This window comes from Candoia aspera, chromosome 1 (assembly GCF_035149785.1).
Source record: "Candoia aspera isolate rCanAsp1 chromosome 1, rCanAsp1.hap2, whole genome shotgun sequence".
Lineage (NCBI taxonomy): Eukaryota > Metazoa > Chordata > Lepidosauria > Squamata > Boidae > Candoia > Candoia aspera.
Genome location: NC_086153.1, coordinates 21538038 through 21553301, shown reverse-complemented (window position 1 = coordinate 21553301; position 15264 = coordinate 21538038). Strand labels below are relative to the sequence as shown.

Below are 15264 nucleotides of genomic sequence, written 5' to 3'. Positions count from 1 at the left end.
TGTCCCCTGAATGCATTTATTCCCCACAATGAGCAGCACAACACAGAAAGACAACCACCCCCACTCACAGTGACTTTGCCCCCTGCAATAACCTCTCAGAGAACAGAAGAGCAGTAGGGAGCGAGACAACAGGAGGGGCAGTCTAGTCTCTGCCAAGCACTGAAGAGGAAGGTGGAAAGGCAGGAGGACATCAAGGCAGCAGACCCCTCTTCAGGGGCCTCTGGTGGTGGGAGTGGGCAAAGTTGCTGGGGGGACTCAGGTCTCTCAGCTGTGCTTCCAAATACCCATCCAGTCCATGGGGCCTATAGGGAGACGCCTCTAGGCAGGCCTTTCCCCCTGCAGTCCCAGGAACTCAGAAATCTTCATCCCAGCCAGAAAACTCCTCCTCAGGCAGCTGCTGTGAAACAGAGTACCGCTTGAAATTGGCATAGGGAAAACCCTGGAGGAAGAACAAGAAAAGAACAGTAGGAGCAGGAGCAGCTCCCCGACCTATTTTCTATGGGAAAGCAGGAGGAGGGTGCCCTTGAAGGCCATCTTCATACCTGCTTGAGCAGCACTGTGGTGGGAGCCTCAATCTGACGCAGCGCCAGCTTCTTCCAGGAAAGAGAGCTGAACCACCTGAGGACAGAAGGGGCGCATGAGCTGCAAGCATCTAGAGCAGTGTTTCTCAACCTTAGCAACTTTAAGGAGTGTGGACTTCAACTCCCAGAATTCCCCAGCCAGCATGGGTTGAACTATAGTGTTGAACTCTCCTCTGACCATCAGCCTGTCATTTGGGTGACAGTTGGAAATGAACACTAGAACACTAGACCTGTGCTCAGAAATAGCCTGACTGACATGTAACAGCCACTGATTCCTCTGCACCTGTGACCTGTTAGTCAGGCAGCTATTCAAAGCATCCACCTACATTCATCTACCACATAATAGGCAGAACAATTGATAGGGTTTTTTTTAATGGCTGGCAAGTGACACTTGGTAGAAAACATAGTCGGGGAATCCATTAATTGCTTTCTTAACCATCTTGCATTAAAACAGTACAGACAGTACTATAGGCAGAATAGGGATCTTTAATCCCAGCTAGTAGGCCATATGCAAACAGGAAATCATCAGAATGCAAAGAACAGTGATCTGATCAAAAATATCTTTGCTAACTCAAATAGTTCTCAGAAACAGTTCAGTAGCTCCAATGAGCATTAGGCCCCTGAGTTCCATTAGGGAACATGAGCATTCGGAAATACGCTGAGCCCCCTACCAGTTACATTTTAAATTACTTCTCTAACTTCATCCTATTTCCCTACAGGTATGGACCTTCTTTATTACTCCTGTGCCACCGTTTGTCAGAGACAGGTTCTGCAATTTCAGCTGGCAAGTTTTCTCTACCCAGGATCCTTCCCTATGGACATACCTATGCTTCCGGATACCCCGTATCCCACTGCTGGTATTGCCCAGTCTCTGCCCTGGTCGACGCCTGCCAAGGGGGAAGGAAGGGAGAAAAAGTCAGTGTTTCCTTAGCACATGTCTGATTGGGATAAGATGGCATAGAAGAGATAATCACAATGATGAAATGATTGGACTCTCTCTCTTTCTTACAAGGAAAGGTTATCAGTGTTTATGGCTTTTTAGTTTACAAAACAAAAAGCAAGTAAAGATACAGGGTTGGGGGAGTGTCAGGATAGAAGTGTATAAAATGATTAGAATAGACAGAAATGATGTTTTCCTCCTACTTTTATAATACTAGTGTGTGTGTGTGCACCTTCCAGTCAGTTTTGGACTCCTGCAGTTTTCTTGTCAAGGTTTTTTGGAAGTGGTTTGCCACTCCCTCCTTCCCAGGGCTGAGAGAGAGTGACTGGCCCAAGGTCACCCAGCTGGCTTTGTGCCTAAGGTGGGACTAGAACTCATGGTTTCAGGTCTTTCTAGCCTGGTGCCTTAATTATTACACCAAACTGGCTCTCATTTATAATACTAGAGGTGGGGATTATTCTAGCTGAATAGTGGGAAATTCAGGATGCTTCTGGATATCACTCTCTTGTTTTACATGTGAGCTTTTCAGAGGCGTGACAGGCATTTAACCAGTTCTAAATACAGTGTCCTTTTTATGTTTATGCTTCCTGGAGCAGATGGCCAGTGGCCTAGATTGTTTCCCTATTGGGGTCGTTCTGCTTTTGCTAAATTGCAGTTGACACAGAAAACACAGATTAATCTGCAAGCAGGGGTAGAGGGGCAAAGTACAGTCATTAGAGCCCTCATCTACATTCTCCACCATATTCTCGCTATGCCAATTGGTCTTGTTTGAATTAAGTTGAGCATGGTTGCCCACCTGATTCCTTCCTTCATTTTTATTTAGGGTAGAACTTAATCATAGCACAGGTTTGTCTGCTCTCATGTTGACTGGAGTGAGTGCCAGCAGGGAGACATACCTGCAAAGCTTGGCTACAAGGGAGCATGCAGCCTCACTGACAAAGGTAGGGAAAGAGAAGACACCATCCATGATTCTGCTGTATATCTTTTGAGGTTCAGCACTGTGGAATGGGGGTCTAAGATGGAGGAGAAGAGAAGAGAAAAACATGGACATATGGATACCACCGTGGGACAGGCCCAGCCACTCCTTAACAAATGGAAGTTCCTCCTCAATGAAACTCACTCTTCCACTTGTTTAAGTAGCATGATAGAGAGTCACCAGATGGAACAATCCTTGATATGTCCCCACAGCAACTGTAATTGAATCTCTATCACTTCTACCTGTACTGTCAACCTGGTCAACTGGACTCTAAGCAAATCCAACAGATGGCTCTGGCATCCCATTCAGAATCTATGGGGCATAGCTGATGCTTTGCCCCTCTTTCTCCAGTTCCTGCAACTACTCCTCCCTCACCAATTGCTTCTATGAAAGAGGAAGGGAAGAAGATGCACCAGGAAGTAGTGTGAATGTCCCATTGCTATGTTGAATGCATGGAGAAATGCAGAGGCAGACTCACCGTCCCACAAGCATTTCAAAGGTGAGCACACCAAGTGTCCAGAAGTCCACAGCATAATCATGTCCTTCATGGCGCAAGATCTCAGGGGCCAAGTACTCAGGAGTCCCACAAAAGGAGTAAGTCTTCTCCCCACGTCTGAGTGCCTTGGCAAAGCCAAAGTCCACCTGTAAAAAAGCAGAAAAGTGGGAGTTGTTGAGAGTGGAGGATAGAAAAATTACACTTGTCCTTCAGGTGAGTCCCACCGCCCCCACCAACCCACATGAATATCAAACTGGAGTCCTGACACCTTTTTATTTGGAAAACAGTACAGAATTCATGAGATGGCCAACAACCTACATGGCTTTAAAAGAGATTACAAAAATTAAGGGAGGAACTGGAAGAGATGTCAGGCATGGTGGGAAAATCAACGTATTTATTTAGAGAGAGTCTGACTTAAAAAAAAAACCTAGCTGCACTGGTGAAGGAGAGCAAATGAGAAACCTATCCCCTCCATGTAAACCTAGAGGGTTCCTGTAGACCAGTGTTTCTGAACCTCAGCAGCTTTAAGCTTTAATCTTAAAGCTGGCTGGGGAATTCTGGGAGTTGAAATCCACACATCTTAAAGCTGCTGAGGTTCAGAAACACTGATGGAAACTTAACAGCTGGCTGTTGTGGGAAAGTACATGCACCAGGGACCCTGCTGGCACATTTGTACCACCCCCAGAACTGGTAGTTGAACCCCGCAAAGTAATTAACAAGGCCAGGATGAAAACTAAATTTGATTTCATTTCACTGACACTTAAATGCAGTTAAAATTGGAAAGAATTGATTATTTTTCTCCAGTTATGTATTCAGACATGTTTTTCCTTCTGTCACAGTACAATTTACAATTTGGGAATCACTTTTGGAGGTCACTGGGGGTTTTACTCCAGGCTGAGATTGGACTGCATGTGCTCTGAAGCCTCAGACTGTACATCTGGACTGGCTGTGCAGATACAGCTGACTTGTTACTTCCCAGGCAGACTGGAACTTCAGGATGTCACACTTTCAGAAGTGGTCCAAGAGAAAAAATTAGAAAAAAGCCACACATATCTGGCAGATGGAACAATCAAGTTCAAAGATTTTTGATATGGGGATGACAATAGAGGGGGCCTCATACCAAGGTCTGTCAGTGGAAATCACACATCCTCAAATACCAGTTCATGGAAAGAAAAGTCACTAGTGCACGTTTCCTAGGAGTTGGTTGGAGGGGTAAAGCAGCAAGAGAATCCACAAATGCCACCTTTGGGACAGGACACCTGGGCTGGCCAGCACTGTTGCCGTAGCTGAAGAACAGCTTGAAATCTGGACAGCAATGTTATTTCCAGTTGTTTTCAGCATGGCAGATGAGCAGCTTAAGGCTGCTGTGTGAAAGATGCATCTCTGTTACCAGTTTTACGTAGCCCTTGGCATCCAACATGAGGTTCTCAGGCTTCAGGTCACGATACACGATGCCCTGTCCATGCAAGTAGTCCAGAGCCTCAACCACACAAGCAGAACAGAAGATGGCCATGGGCTCTGAGAAACAGCGGCTGGAAGTGTAAAAGGAGGGAAGCATTTCAGTGGCACAGTTTATACTTATTGGCTGTTCTCATGCAACATACTTAACCCAGGATAGTAAAAGATCTAGACTGCATTTGATTCAATATATCGTACAAATCCAAAAAATGGATTAATTCAGTAACCAGGTGGTGTTAACACAATCTGAAGGCAAAGGATCCCAGATTCAGTCCATGTTATCTCCAATTTGGGCTAGGAAATTCAGTCCATGTTATCTCCAATTTGGGCTAGGAAATGCAGTCCATGTTATCTTCAATTTGGGCTAGCTACCTTCTGGAATGCTGCTGCTTGATGTAGCTTGAGCAGCTTCCTTCATGCACAGGATGGAGTGAGACGCCACTTTCAGCAGCTCCATCTTTTCTCTCCTGCCTGTCCCTCACAAGCCATTGTTTGACAGGATTCATGCAACTGATCAGGCCAGTTAAAGTGGAGCTGGGTTTTCGTGATTAAGTGTATTGTGGGGGGGACTTTTCTGTTATTTTAGAATGTTATTTTTATGAGTACATTAAACTATAATAGAATTCATCTTTTGGGGCATAACATGTTACAGGAATACAGCAACTGACTGCATTCACATAGCACACTCCATTTTGAGTTGTCCCAACATGCTAAGCCATACAAAATCTAATCAAAGTTCACACTAAGAGTCACATGTTAGTTCTTTACCTGACTTGGATAAGCATATTGCACAGATGCTGTGCATTGTTAGCCAAGTTTTAAGCTGGAAATCAGCCAAACATTAGATGGTGGTAAGTAACTGAGGGAAGTGTAGGGAGGAGGAGGATGCATTGGTATGGGACTCTTCCTTGGCACTGGAGCATTGGGCCAGAGGTGTATGATTTTATGTGGAAGGTATGTTCTGTGGGCCAAGAAGCAAAGCTAGTAGCTTCTATGTTAGCAGTTCCTTATAGCCCACAACCTCCTTGACCCTGGAAAAACTGGCAAGGACATGCAGGTGATCATTTTCTGCCCCACCCTTCTGTCCTGCCCCATTCTGCCCAGCTCCCATGACCGCATCTCCATACACTTCGCGCAGCTTGGCCCATAGCTCGCCTCCTTGGCAGAACTCCAGCAGCAGGTAGACATGGCGGCTGTCTCGAAAGGTTGAAAAGAGCCTGGAGAGGGTAAGAGAAGGTGAAGAGAGATGGAATTAGTCCCAGTGGTAGCAAGGGGAACTCTAGTGCACTTAAGTCCAGTCAACACTGGACAGGATGATCCACATTGTCCCTCAAAGCCCCTTTGACTTATCAGACTCCAGGAGAACTCTCTCCACAGTAGCTTTGCTTCACCAAAGCCATCATGCTCAGAGAAGGCACTTTAACTGGGAGAGCAGGAAGTCATTTTAAACCTTGGAGCAGATGGTCAAGAACAATCCCTCCTTTGCTTTTTCAGCTCCTGTAGGGAATGCTCCTCAGCCTACTTTTGCTTTGCAGAAGCACCTGACCAGCCCTGCAGCTGGAACAGACCAGGGTGTTCTGTTTAACTGAGCATCTGAATGTTTCCCTGATATCTCATTCACCACTATAGAAGTTTTGGGTCATACTGAGCACGGGGGTGGCTTTTTTATGGGAAGCAATTGATTTTTATCTTAATCCTCCTTTTCTCTTAGCTGCTTTCTTTCAGACTCTTACAAGCTTGCCCAAGTAATCTTTTAAAAAGATCACATCAAACAAGTCAGAAACAGTGTCGACAAATGGCCTTGTGCTTTCAGAGCTGACCATTTCCCTTGTCTCCAAATGTTACATGCAGTCTAATGAGACTAACCACCAGAAATACATCTGGTCAAGTCTCCATTTTGAGACTGATTTTATGCTGCAGACCTCATAACTGAAATACCTAGCCCAACTGTTGTTATGTCTTCCTTATTCCCCATTTTTGGACTATCTTGCATGATAACATTTTCTAGAACCTTGCCCACTCATTTGCATCAGTGTGGATGGCTCTACTAAAGGTATTATCCAACTATGGATTTGGAGATTTTTTTAATGGCCAACATGGACGTTTGCTTTTTACACACCAGGCAAGATCTCTGCAGGGCCCCTGCTAAGTATCCTCAGTTCTCCTGTCCAGTTAACATTGTTGAGAATGGTATTAGATTTGGCGTCATAGAAGCTAGGACTATACCTTGGCTGCAAAAGTTTGGACAACCTCTAGACAGCAGGAACAAGTCCTAGTGGTCATCCAGATTTATGATAGTATTTATCGAAGCAGCTATAAAAGCTGAAGTCTGGCCATTGAAACTTGGGCTGCAAACACTGCCATCTCCGCAGATCCAGCCCTCAGCTCATTCCCACCCCAAGGTCCGTCCTTCCTTTCTTCCTTCCAGAGCATGGGAATTCCAACCTGACAATGAAGGGGCACCGGCTTTGCTGCAGGACTTTCTTCTCCATCAGAACATGGTCCTGCTGACGCTTCTGCACCACATGGTCCTTCCTCAGGCGCTTGAGGGCAAAGAAATAGTCCTGGCCCTCCACTGTGCTTCGGACCTGCAGGAGAAGGAAGGTGGCACAGAGGCTTTCATTCCAGTGACCCAAACAGCAAGGTGCCTGCAAACCCAGCTATATTTTGTGGCCTCCTCTTGGTGGGCAAAGGGGAGATCTAAGTTTCGGAAGATGAAACCAAAGTGGGGCAGAGAGGTTTTATCAAGGAGTGGGAGGCTGAGAACCTTATTCTGTTCTCTGGAAGGATAGTGCTGGCTATCCCACTTCCATTTGCTTGGACAGTAAAGGGGCAACTAATGTCCTAACAGTCAGAAATCACATTGAGACAAGGAGTAGGTCTCTAGTGTTTATTACTGCTACATTAGACAGAATCCTAACAAACTGAAGAAGCGTGGGAAAAACCCAGACAGATAAACCCCAAAAGTTAAGGCAGGTCTGATCTGTGTCTCTTTGAATGGCTGCTTAATTCCTCAGTACTACGCATGCGTTTCCCCCCCTGGATAGAGGCCCCCTCCTGCTCGCCATCAGTACTCATGACAACTAAGGCCCTTTCTTCACTTGCCATTTCCATGGCACAAGAATGTATATCATGTTAATCTTAATATTCCCCCTTCAGTTCATGACAGTGGCTGTATTTTGAACCCAACCCAAGGTTTAAACATCTTGGGCCAATACTTCTTATACTGCAAGCCCACAATTTTTTTCTTGCTGAAGCTACCACAGAGCTAAGTTTGTAACTTCATCACAGTATTATTCTGCCCTTTTTGGGAAGATGTGTTCATGTGACCAGATCAGCCCTTATCAGTCATTGGTAGATTCCCAGAAGGGGGGCTCTATCTTAGGAGGCAGGGTGGGAAATTCATGTAATTAGCTTCTTCGAAATATTCCCCCAATGAGGATACTTCATTTTAACTAGCTATAATAATAATGATGAAGGTGAAAGAAGAAAGTGCAAAATCTGGCTTGCAGCTAAACCTCAAAAAAACCAAGATTATGGCAACCAGCTTGATTGATAGCTGGCAAATAGAGGGAGAAAATGTAGAAGCAGTGAAAGACTTTGTATTCCTAGGTGCAAAGATTACTGCAGATGCTGACTGCAGTCAGGTAATCAGAAGATGCTTAATCCTTGGGAGAAGAGCAATGACAAATCTCGATAAAATAGTTAAGAGCAGAGACATCACACTGACAACAAAGGCCCGCATAGTTAAAGCAATGGTGTTCCCTGTAGTAACATATGGCTGCGAGAGCTGGACCATAAGGAAGGCTGAGCGAAGGAAGATCGATGCTTTTGAACTGTGGTGTTGGAGGAAAATTCTGAGAGTGCCTTGGACTGCAAGAAGATCAAACCAGTCCATCCTCCAGGAAATAAAGCCAGACTGCTCACTTGAGGGAATGATATTAAAGGCAACACTGAAATACTTTGGCCACATAATGAGAAGACAGGACACCCTGGAGAAGATGCTGATGCTAGGGAGAGTGGAAGGCAAAAGGAAGAGGGGCCGACCAAGGGCAAGGTGGATGGATGATGTTCTAGAGGTGACGGACTCGTCCCTGGGGGAGCTGGGGGTGTTGACGACCGACAGAAAGCTCTGGCGTGGGCTGGTCCATGAAGTCACGAAGAGTCGGAAGCGACTAAACGAATAAACAACAACAATAATAATAATGAAAGTCAGAACATCAAATCTCTATTCCCAAAAGCCATTAGGAATATATTTCTTATTCCATTACCAGCTCCCTCCCAATTAAGCTGTCCCCCCTTTGTCAAAAGAGCATCCTCACTGTGCTGCTGAGGTGGGAAGAAGGCAGGAGTAGCAGATCCTCAAGTTCTTCCTTAAAGGGCCAGCAGGAAGTGAGCTCCTGGCATAGGCCAGTAGGAGTGGGGAGATGAGCAAAGCCTAACTAGCAGGTCCAAAGTGTTCTTCTGAGAGCCTTCTTCTCTCCAAATGCTCTTGGGGACACATCCGTCACCCGTTCTTGAGATTGCAGGCTCTTATGTGATGACACTCTCATTTGCAATAGTTCTGCATATGAGAATATATAGTTGTGTGTAGTGTGTGTGTGTGGCGGGGTAGCCATGTGTTCTGTTCATACAATACACTCAACCAGGTCAGTTAAAGACCTAACCGCTGCATTTGCACAGCATGTTAACTTTGGTTAATGTGGACTTCGTTAGGTTTCCTTATGTATTAGTTTCTGAAAACAGGTATTCCACTTAGTAGATCCCCAGCTGTCACGTTGATGGCATTTTTCAGTTTGTTCAGTCAAACTTTTCCTGATCTCCATATCTACACACTCAACTATCTGCTACTTTGAACTTCCTAACAATCTTCTCCTTAGTTTTGCCACAGCATTGTTCAGAACGCTAGTGTGCTGGGAAGACTGTCTGGCTGGAATGGAAGCTCCTACATGGGACTCATTTCTCCATAAGGACATAAAAACAGCCTTGAACCCAAATAAGACTTAACAATCCATTTTTTTTAAATTCTCAAAGTGGCCAGTCAAATGCCTCTGGAGTGCTCATATTTCTTACAAATGGCATTTGGAGGCATGCTGCACCTCACACAAAATCTTAAAATGAGTAACACTTGAGAGACTTGTCCTCCATGACTTTATCTAATCTCCTTTTAAAGCTATCCAAATTAGCAGCCATCACCACAGTCTTGGGTAATGAATTCAACTAGTCAGTTATGCAATGTGTGAAGAAATACTTTTTTTGTCTGTTCTAAAGCTACTTCCAATTAGTTTCATTGGATGACCTTTGATCCTAATATATTGAGAGAGAGACTTTTCACTTTCCCCACACCATGGATGATTTTATGCATCTTGATTATTTGTTGTTCATTCGTTTAGTCACTTCCGACTCTTTATGGACCAGCCCACGAGCTTCCTGTCGGTCGTCAACACCCCCAGCTCCCCCAGGGACGAGTCCGTCACCTCTAGAATATCATCCATCCATCTTGCCCTTGGTCGGCCCCTCTTCCTTTTGCCTTCCACTCTCCCTAGCATCAGCATCTTCTCCAGGGTGTCCTGTCTTCTCATTATGTGGCCAAAGTATTTCAGTTTTGCCTTTAATATTATTCCCTCAAGTGAGTAGCCTGGCTTTATTTCCTGCAGTATGGACTGGTTTGATCTTCTTGCAGTCCATGGCACTCTCAGAATTTTCCTCCAACACCACAGTTCAAAGGCATCGATCTTCCTTCTCTCAGTCTTCCTTATGGTCCAGCTCTCGCAGCCATATGTTACTACAGGGAACACCATTGCTTTAACTATGCAGACCTTTGTTGTCAGTGTGATGTCTCTGCTCTTAACTATTTTATCGAGATTTGTCATTGCTCTTCTCCCAAGGATTAAGCGTCTTCTGATTTCCTGACTGCAGTCAGCATCTGCAGTAATCTTCGCACCTAGAAATACAAAGTCTTTCACTGCTTCTACATTTTCTCCCTCTATTTGCCAGCTATCAATCAAGCTGGTTGCCATAATCTTGGTTTTTTTGAGGTTTAGCTACAAGCCAGCTTTTGCACTTTCTTCTTTCACCTTCATCATAAGGCTCCTCAGGTCCTCTTCGCTTTCAGCCATCAAAGTGGTATCATCTGCATATCTGAGATAGTTAATGTTTCTTCCAGCGATTTTAACTCCAGCCCTGGATTCCTCAAGCCCAGCTTGTTGCATGATGTGTTCTGCATACAAGTTGAATAGGTAGGGTGAGAGTATACAGCCCTGCCATACTCCTTTCCCAATCTTAAACCAGTCCGTTGTTCTGTGGTCTGTTCTTACTGTTGCTACTTGGTCGTTATACAGATTCTTCAGGAGGCAGACAAGATGACTTGGTATCCCCATACCACTAAGAACTTGCCACAATTTGTTATGGTCCACAGTCAAAGGCTTTAGAATAGTCAATAAAACAGAAATAGATGTTTTTCTGAAACTCCCTGGCTTTTTCCATTATCCAGCAGATATTGGCAATTTGGTCCCTAGTTCCTCTGCCTTTTCTAAACCCAGCTTGTACATCTGGCAATTCTCACTCCATGAATTGCTGAAGTCTACCTTGCAGGATCTTGAGCATTACCTTACTGGCATGTGAAATGAGTGCCACTGTTCGATAGTTTGAACATTCAATTGCCTTTTTTATAAGCTAAAGAGTCCTAAATGTTCTAGCCTTTTCTCATGAGGCAAGTTTCAAGGGTCTTGATCATTTTGGTTGCCCTCTTCTGTGCTTTTTCTACCTATACTTTGTCCCTTTTCAACTATGGAGACCAGAACTTCACACAGTATTCCAGGTTAAGACATACATCCATAGATTTGTACAATGCCATTTTATGGAAAACTTAGGCAAGACTGAAGAGAGTTGGCAACAACCTAAGAAGATGTAGTAATTATGAAATTAGACTAGGACTGGAGAGACTCAGAATCAGGTTCTTCTTCAACCATGGAAACACACTGGGTACCCTTGGGCCTGTTATTCTCTCTCAGCACAACAAACCAAATCTTTATTACAGTCATAGACCAGCATAACTCAGCAAAACATACCTAGCCAGGTTCCTGTTGTGGGAAAAACTAGAGGTGGGAACAGTATGTACACCATCCTGAGTTTCAGGAGGAAAAGTGTAATATAAAACTAACAGCACATTTCTGGTATCAGGATTGAAACAGGCCACCTATGCTATGAGAGAAATCAAGCTAGATGCAGCTTTAACCTACCCACCCACACCCAAACCATTCTTTACCAGCTCAACAGTGCCAAAGCCACCAGTGCCCAAAACCACTGGCCTCCCTCGCTGCTCCCCATCCTCGTAGAAAACAGGCAGAAGATCCTGGAGTCGCACTGGAGTTGGGGTGCCCTCTAGGAAGGAACCTCTGGGAAAAGGAAAGAATAGAGGCGGGAAGAGCGAGAGACATTGCCCATCAATGATATGAAGACTCAAGGTTTTCCAAGACCTATGTCAGTAATCAGTCCTTCTGCCCCAGACAGCAAACAATCAGCCTGCTACAAAATGCGCCAGGAGAGCCGCAGAGAAATTTATATTCTTCCTCCAACAGTCCAATATCAAAAATTCTCAGTGTTGGTGTGGAGACACACAACGTCTTTAATCTGAGGTATGAGGGCTGGATATATATTTGAACACCCCCCGTCCTCTGCTTTCTTCCTGGTGCAGTGTACAGTACAATGCAATTTTTTTCTCCATTGCTTATATTGACTGATGTCAGTAACATCATAATCAGGGGTGTGTCAGGAAATCTGCAAAATCAGGATACAGTTTGCCCTTATATTTTGGCTCATTAGATTTGTTACTTGAATAAAAAATCAGCCACCTGCTCATTTCAAAGACTGCATTGTAATTTGAATCAAATGGGCTAGGTTCACGCATGACACCTCAAACCTAACCAAGGATAACAGGCTTGTGGATGCAGCTGCTAGACTGCCAATTGTCCTTGTTCAACATGTTGTGTGAATGTAGCCGCAGAAAGGCCTTCCTTAGGACAGGGTTTTTAATTTGTCACTTGATGTGCCCCAGTCTCAAAGATTAACCTTACTCAAACCTGCAGCCTAACAAAATACACACACACACAGCCCACACACACACACAGCCCCAGCCTTAGCAGATGCTTCATCTTCCCAGCAGCCTCCTTTCTCCTTCCCAGAAATTAGTTGAATCTCGGCAGCTGCTTCCTCTTCTGCGGGGGCAGGTGTGTGTGATTGACCTAAATGTGACTTTGTATTAGATGTGAATGTTTTAAAAATGCAAATAGCAGCCACTGGGAAGGGGAATGGCTTTTTATTACCAGGAACAAAAGTATTGGGGAGGAAAAATCACAGTAGTGTAGCCCTTTCTTCTCAAAGCAAAGAGCAGCTGAAAAGGTACTACTTTCCGCAGCAGTGACTCTCAAAGTGTGGTCGACTGCAGCCTCCACACATCTGCGGGCCAGAGCCTGCTCATTGTCTCAGCCCCCACGCTTTCCTCTGCGTGCTGATGCTCAGCTGGTGAGACCCTCTGTTCTGCCTCAGCCCTCATGTGCCCCACAGTCAGTGGATGGATCAGTGGCTGAAAACTGGTTCACCGAAGTGGGCAAGCGATAATGCCAGTAGCAATGTGAGCATTAATATCAAACAAATCCAATAATAGTGAACAAGTTCTGTTAGCAGCTGTGAGTCTGCATTTGCAATGCTAAGTGGATGTGAGATCTCTCACGGGCAACCAGAAAACAAAGTGCAAATAGGAACTATTATGATGAATATCTAAACATTGAATTTCCTTGGGCTGGAGAATGACTAATGCACTCAGAGATTTCTAACATTCTGGATCAGCAAGTTTGTGCTACACATTTTGTTCTTTTGGCATGGGGTTCCTAAATTTATTGAACTGATAAATACGTCCTTAGTTTGGGATTAAAATTTTTGGTATAAAATTTCATCAAAAAAACTTTTAAAAATTGAGGGAATAGGAAGGCATACATAACCCAACCCAGCCATAAGCATTATCTTATTTGCCAAAAAAATGCACGCTTCCCTCTCTTAAAGGCAAATGTAGGGATTATTTATTTAATTGGGTGGTCCATGATCACAGTTAAGTTTGAAAAATATTCTAATGGGAGGAAAGGGATATGTTTCCCTCCTTGGCTATAGGATCAAGATAAATTCTCATACATACTCAGGATATGAGTCCACAATATACTAAACCTAAATCCTGTTTAGACTGACAAGATACAAACATGCTAAGAAAATAACTGGGTTCCTAAAACATGCTGAATTGCAAACTACCCAATCCCCATTTTATCATAATCTAGCACAGGGTTTCTCAAGCAGGGTTCTGTGGCCCCCTAGGGTTCCACAAGAGGCCACTAGGGGTTCCCTGGGAGATCACAATTTATTTAAAAAATTATTTCAAATTCAGGCAACTTCACATTAAAGAGGTAAGTTTCATTATTTTTAGTTTAAGAACACTGTTAATGCATCTGTACAGGCCTACGCATGAAACTAATATAATGATTTGGTAACTCTGGCCTATATTTGAGCCTGAATGTACAGGGGTTCTCCGAGAAATTTCAAGGGTTCCTCCAGGTCAAAAGGTTGAGAAAGGCTGGTCAAGCATGTGCTTCAAACCCAGCCAGGGCACAATTTGGGGTTTAGGAAACTTTCCACACCCTTTTGCTGGAATGCTGAATGAGGTGATCTTTGTCCATGCCTTTGCTCACTTTGAGATGCTTTTGCTGAGACTGCAAACTTTATCACCTTCTATAATAAGCAGAGAAGTCCCACTTCTTCTATGACTGTGAACTCCACGGACTTAAGAAAAGTCTCCTTTTTCAGTTCTCCTATCAACAGATTATTCTCAACAGCACAGGCACGCTCTCACAAGTTTCTGGAGCGATCAGCTCCTCCCACCTCATTCAAAGCAGGAGGGGAAAATAGTCATTGCTAATTTGCATTTGTCATCCCTGAAATACCTGCTAATTAGATGCCTCAGTTTGATTTATCTCTTATTGTCAGCTTTTCAACCCACAAGAATTCTCAAAGTAAAGAATAATATTCAACAGCCATCGAAATAATATAAGATGAAGTATTATTTTAGCAGCAGGACAAATACGTAAAACCCAGCCAATGCTCTGACTACTTAAGTCAGAAATCTCTCATCCATGGCTATCTTCCTTCCTCTGGAACAGTGTTTTTCAACCTTGACAAGTTTAAGATGTATGGACTTCAACTCCCAGAATTCCCCAGCCAGCATGGTTCACTGGGGAATTCTGGGAGTTGAAGTCCATACATCTTAAAGTTGCCAAGGTTGAGAAACACTGCTCTGCAACCTCAACTAGAAATGGAATGATGAATGGCATGGCATTCCACTGAGAACCTAAACCTAAATAAAACCTTTACTTTTAGGTAACATAGCATACCATCTCAGAGAACCATCTGGGTGACTGCTTTTTGAAAAAGGTTGGTAGATTAGATAGACCAGGGTGGGCTACCAGCAATCTTAGAACCATATATGGTCCTTACCTCATTTCATGTAGTTGCAAATATCCTTTGCAGAGAATCAATTTGGACCCACTGTTCCCTACAGTCTCATCTACCATTGGTAACAAATTACTCCCACAGAGATGCAGCCTCAAAAGAAAATAATTCCTCAGCCATAAAATAGATTCATCTTGGTTCAGCTCAACAAGGGTAGCCTCACCCAATAAAGAGTCCCTGCTCTGCTTGTATTTTGATACAGCTGATCAGTATATGCATTTTCTCCAGGGTCTTGAGGCTGTATAGAGAGATATGACAGTTC

At 44.1% G+C, this 15264-nt stretch overlaps 1 protein-coding gene across 1 annotated transcript in view; it reads right to left on the bottom strand.

Annotated features, from left to right (window-relative positions):
* LOC134494620 (cGMP-dependent protein kinase 2-like) overlaps window positions 1-15264 on the bottom strand; it is a 37009-nt gene continuing 21745 nt past the window's right edge. Inside the window, exons 13-21 of the mRNA XM_063299873.1 lie at window positions 11719-11848; window positions 6897-7039; window positions 5579-5668; window positions 4384-4525; window positions 2976-3139; window positions 2418-2534; window positions 1406-1468; window positions 543-618; window positions 1-439 (exon numbers count right to left, since the gene is read on the bottom strand). Of these exons, the coding sequence (XP_063155943.1) occupies window positions 353-439; window positions 543-618; window positions 1406-1468; window positions 2418-2534; window positions 2976-3139; window positions 4384-4525; window positions 5579-5668; window positions 6897-7039; window positions 11719-11848 (1012 nt within the window). The 3' untranslated portion in view covers window positions 1-352. The remainder of the gene's footprint in view (window positions 440-542; window positions 619-1405; window positions 1469-2417; window positions 2535-2975; window positions 3140-4383; window positions 4526-5578; window positions 5669-6896; window positions 7040-11718; window positions 11849-15264) is intronic.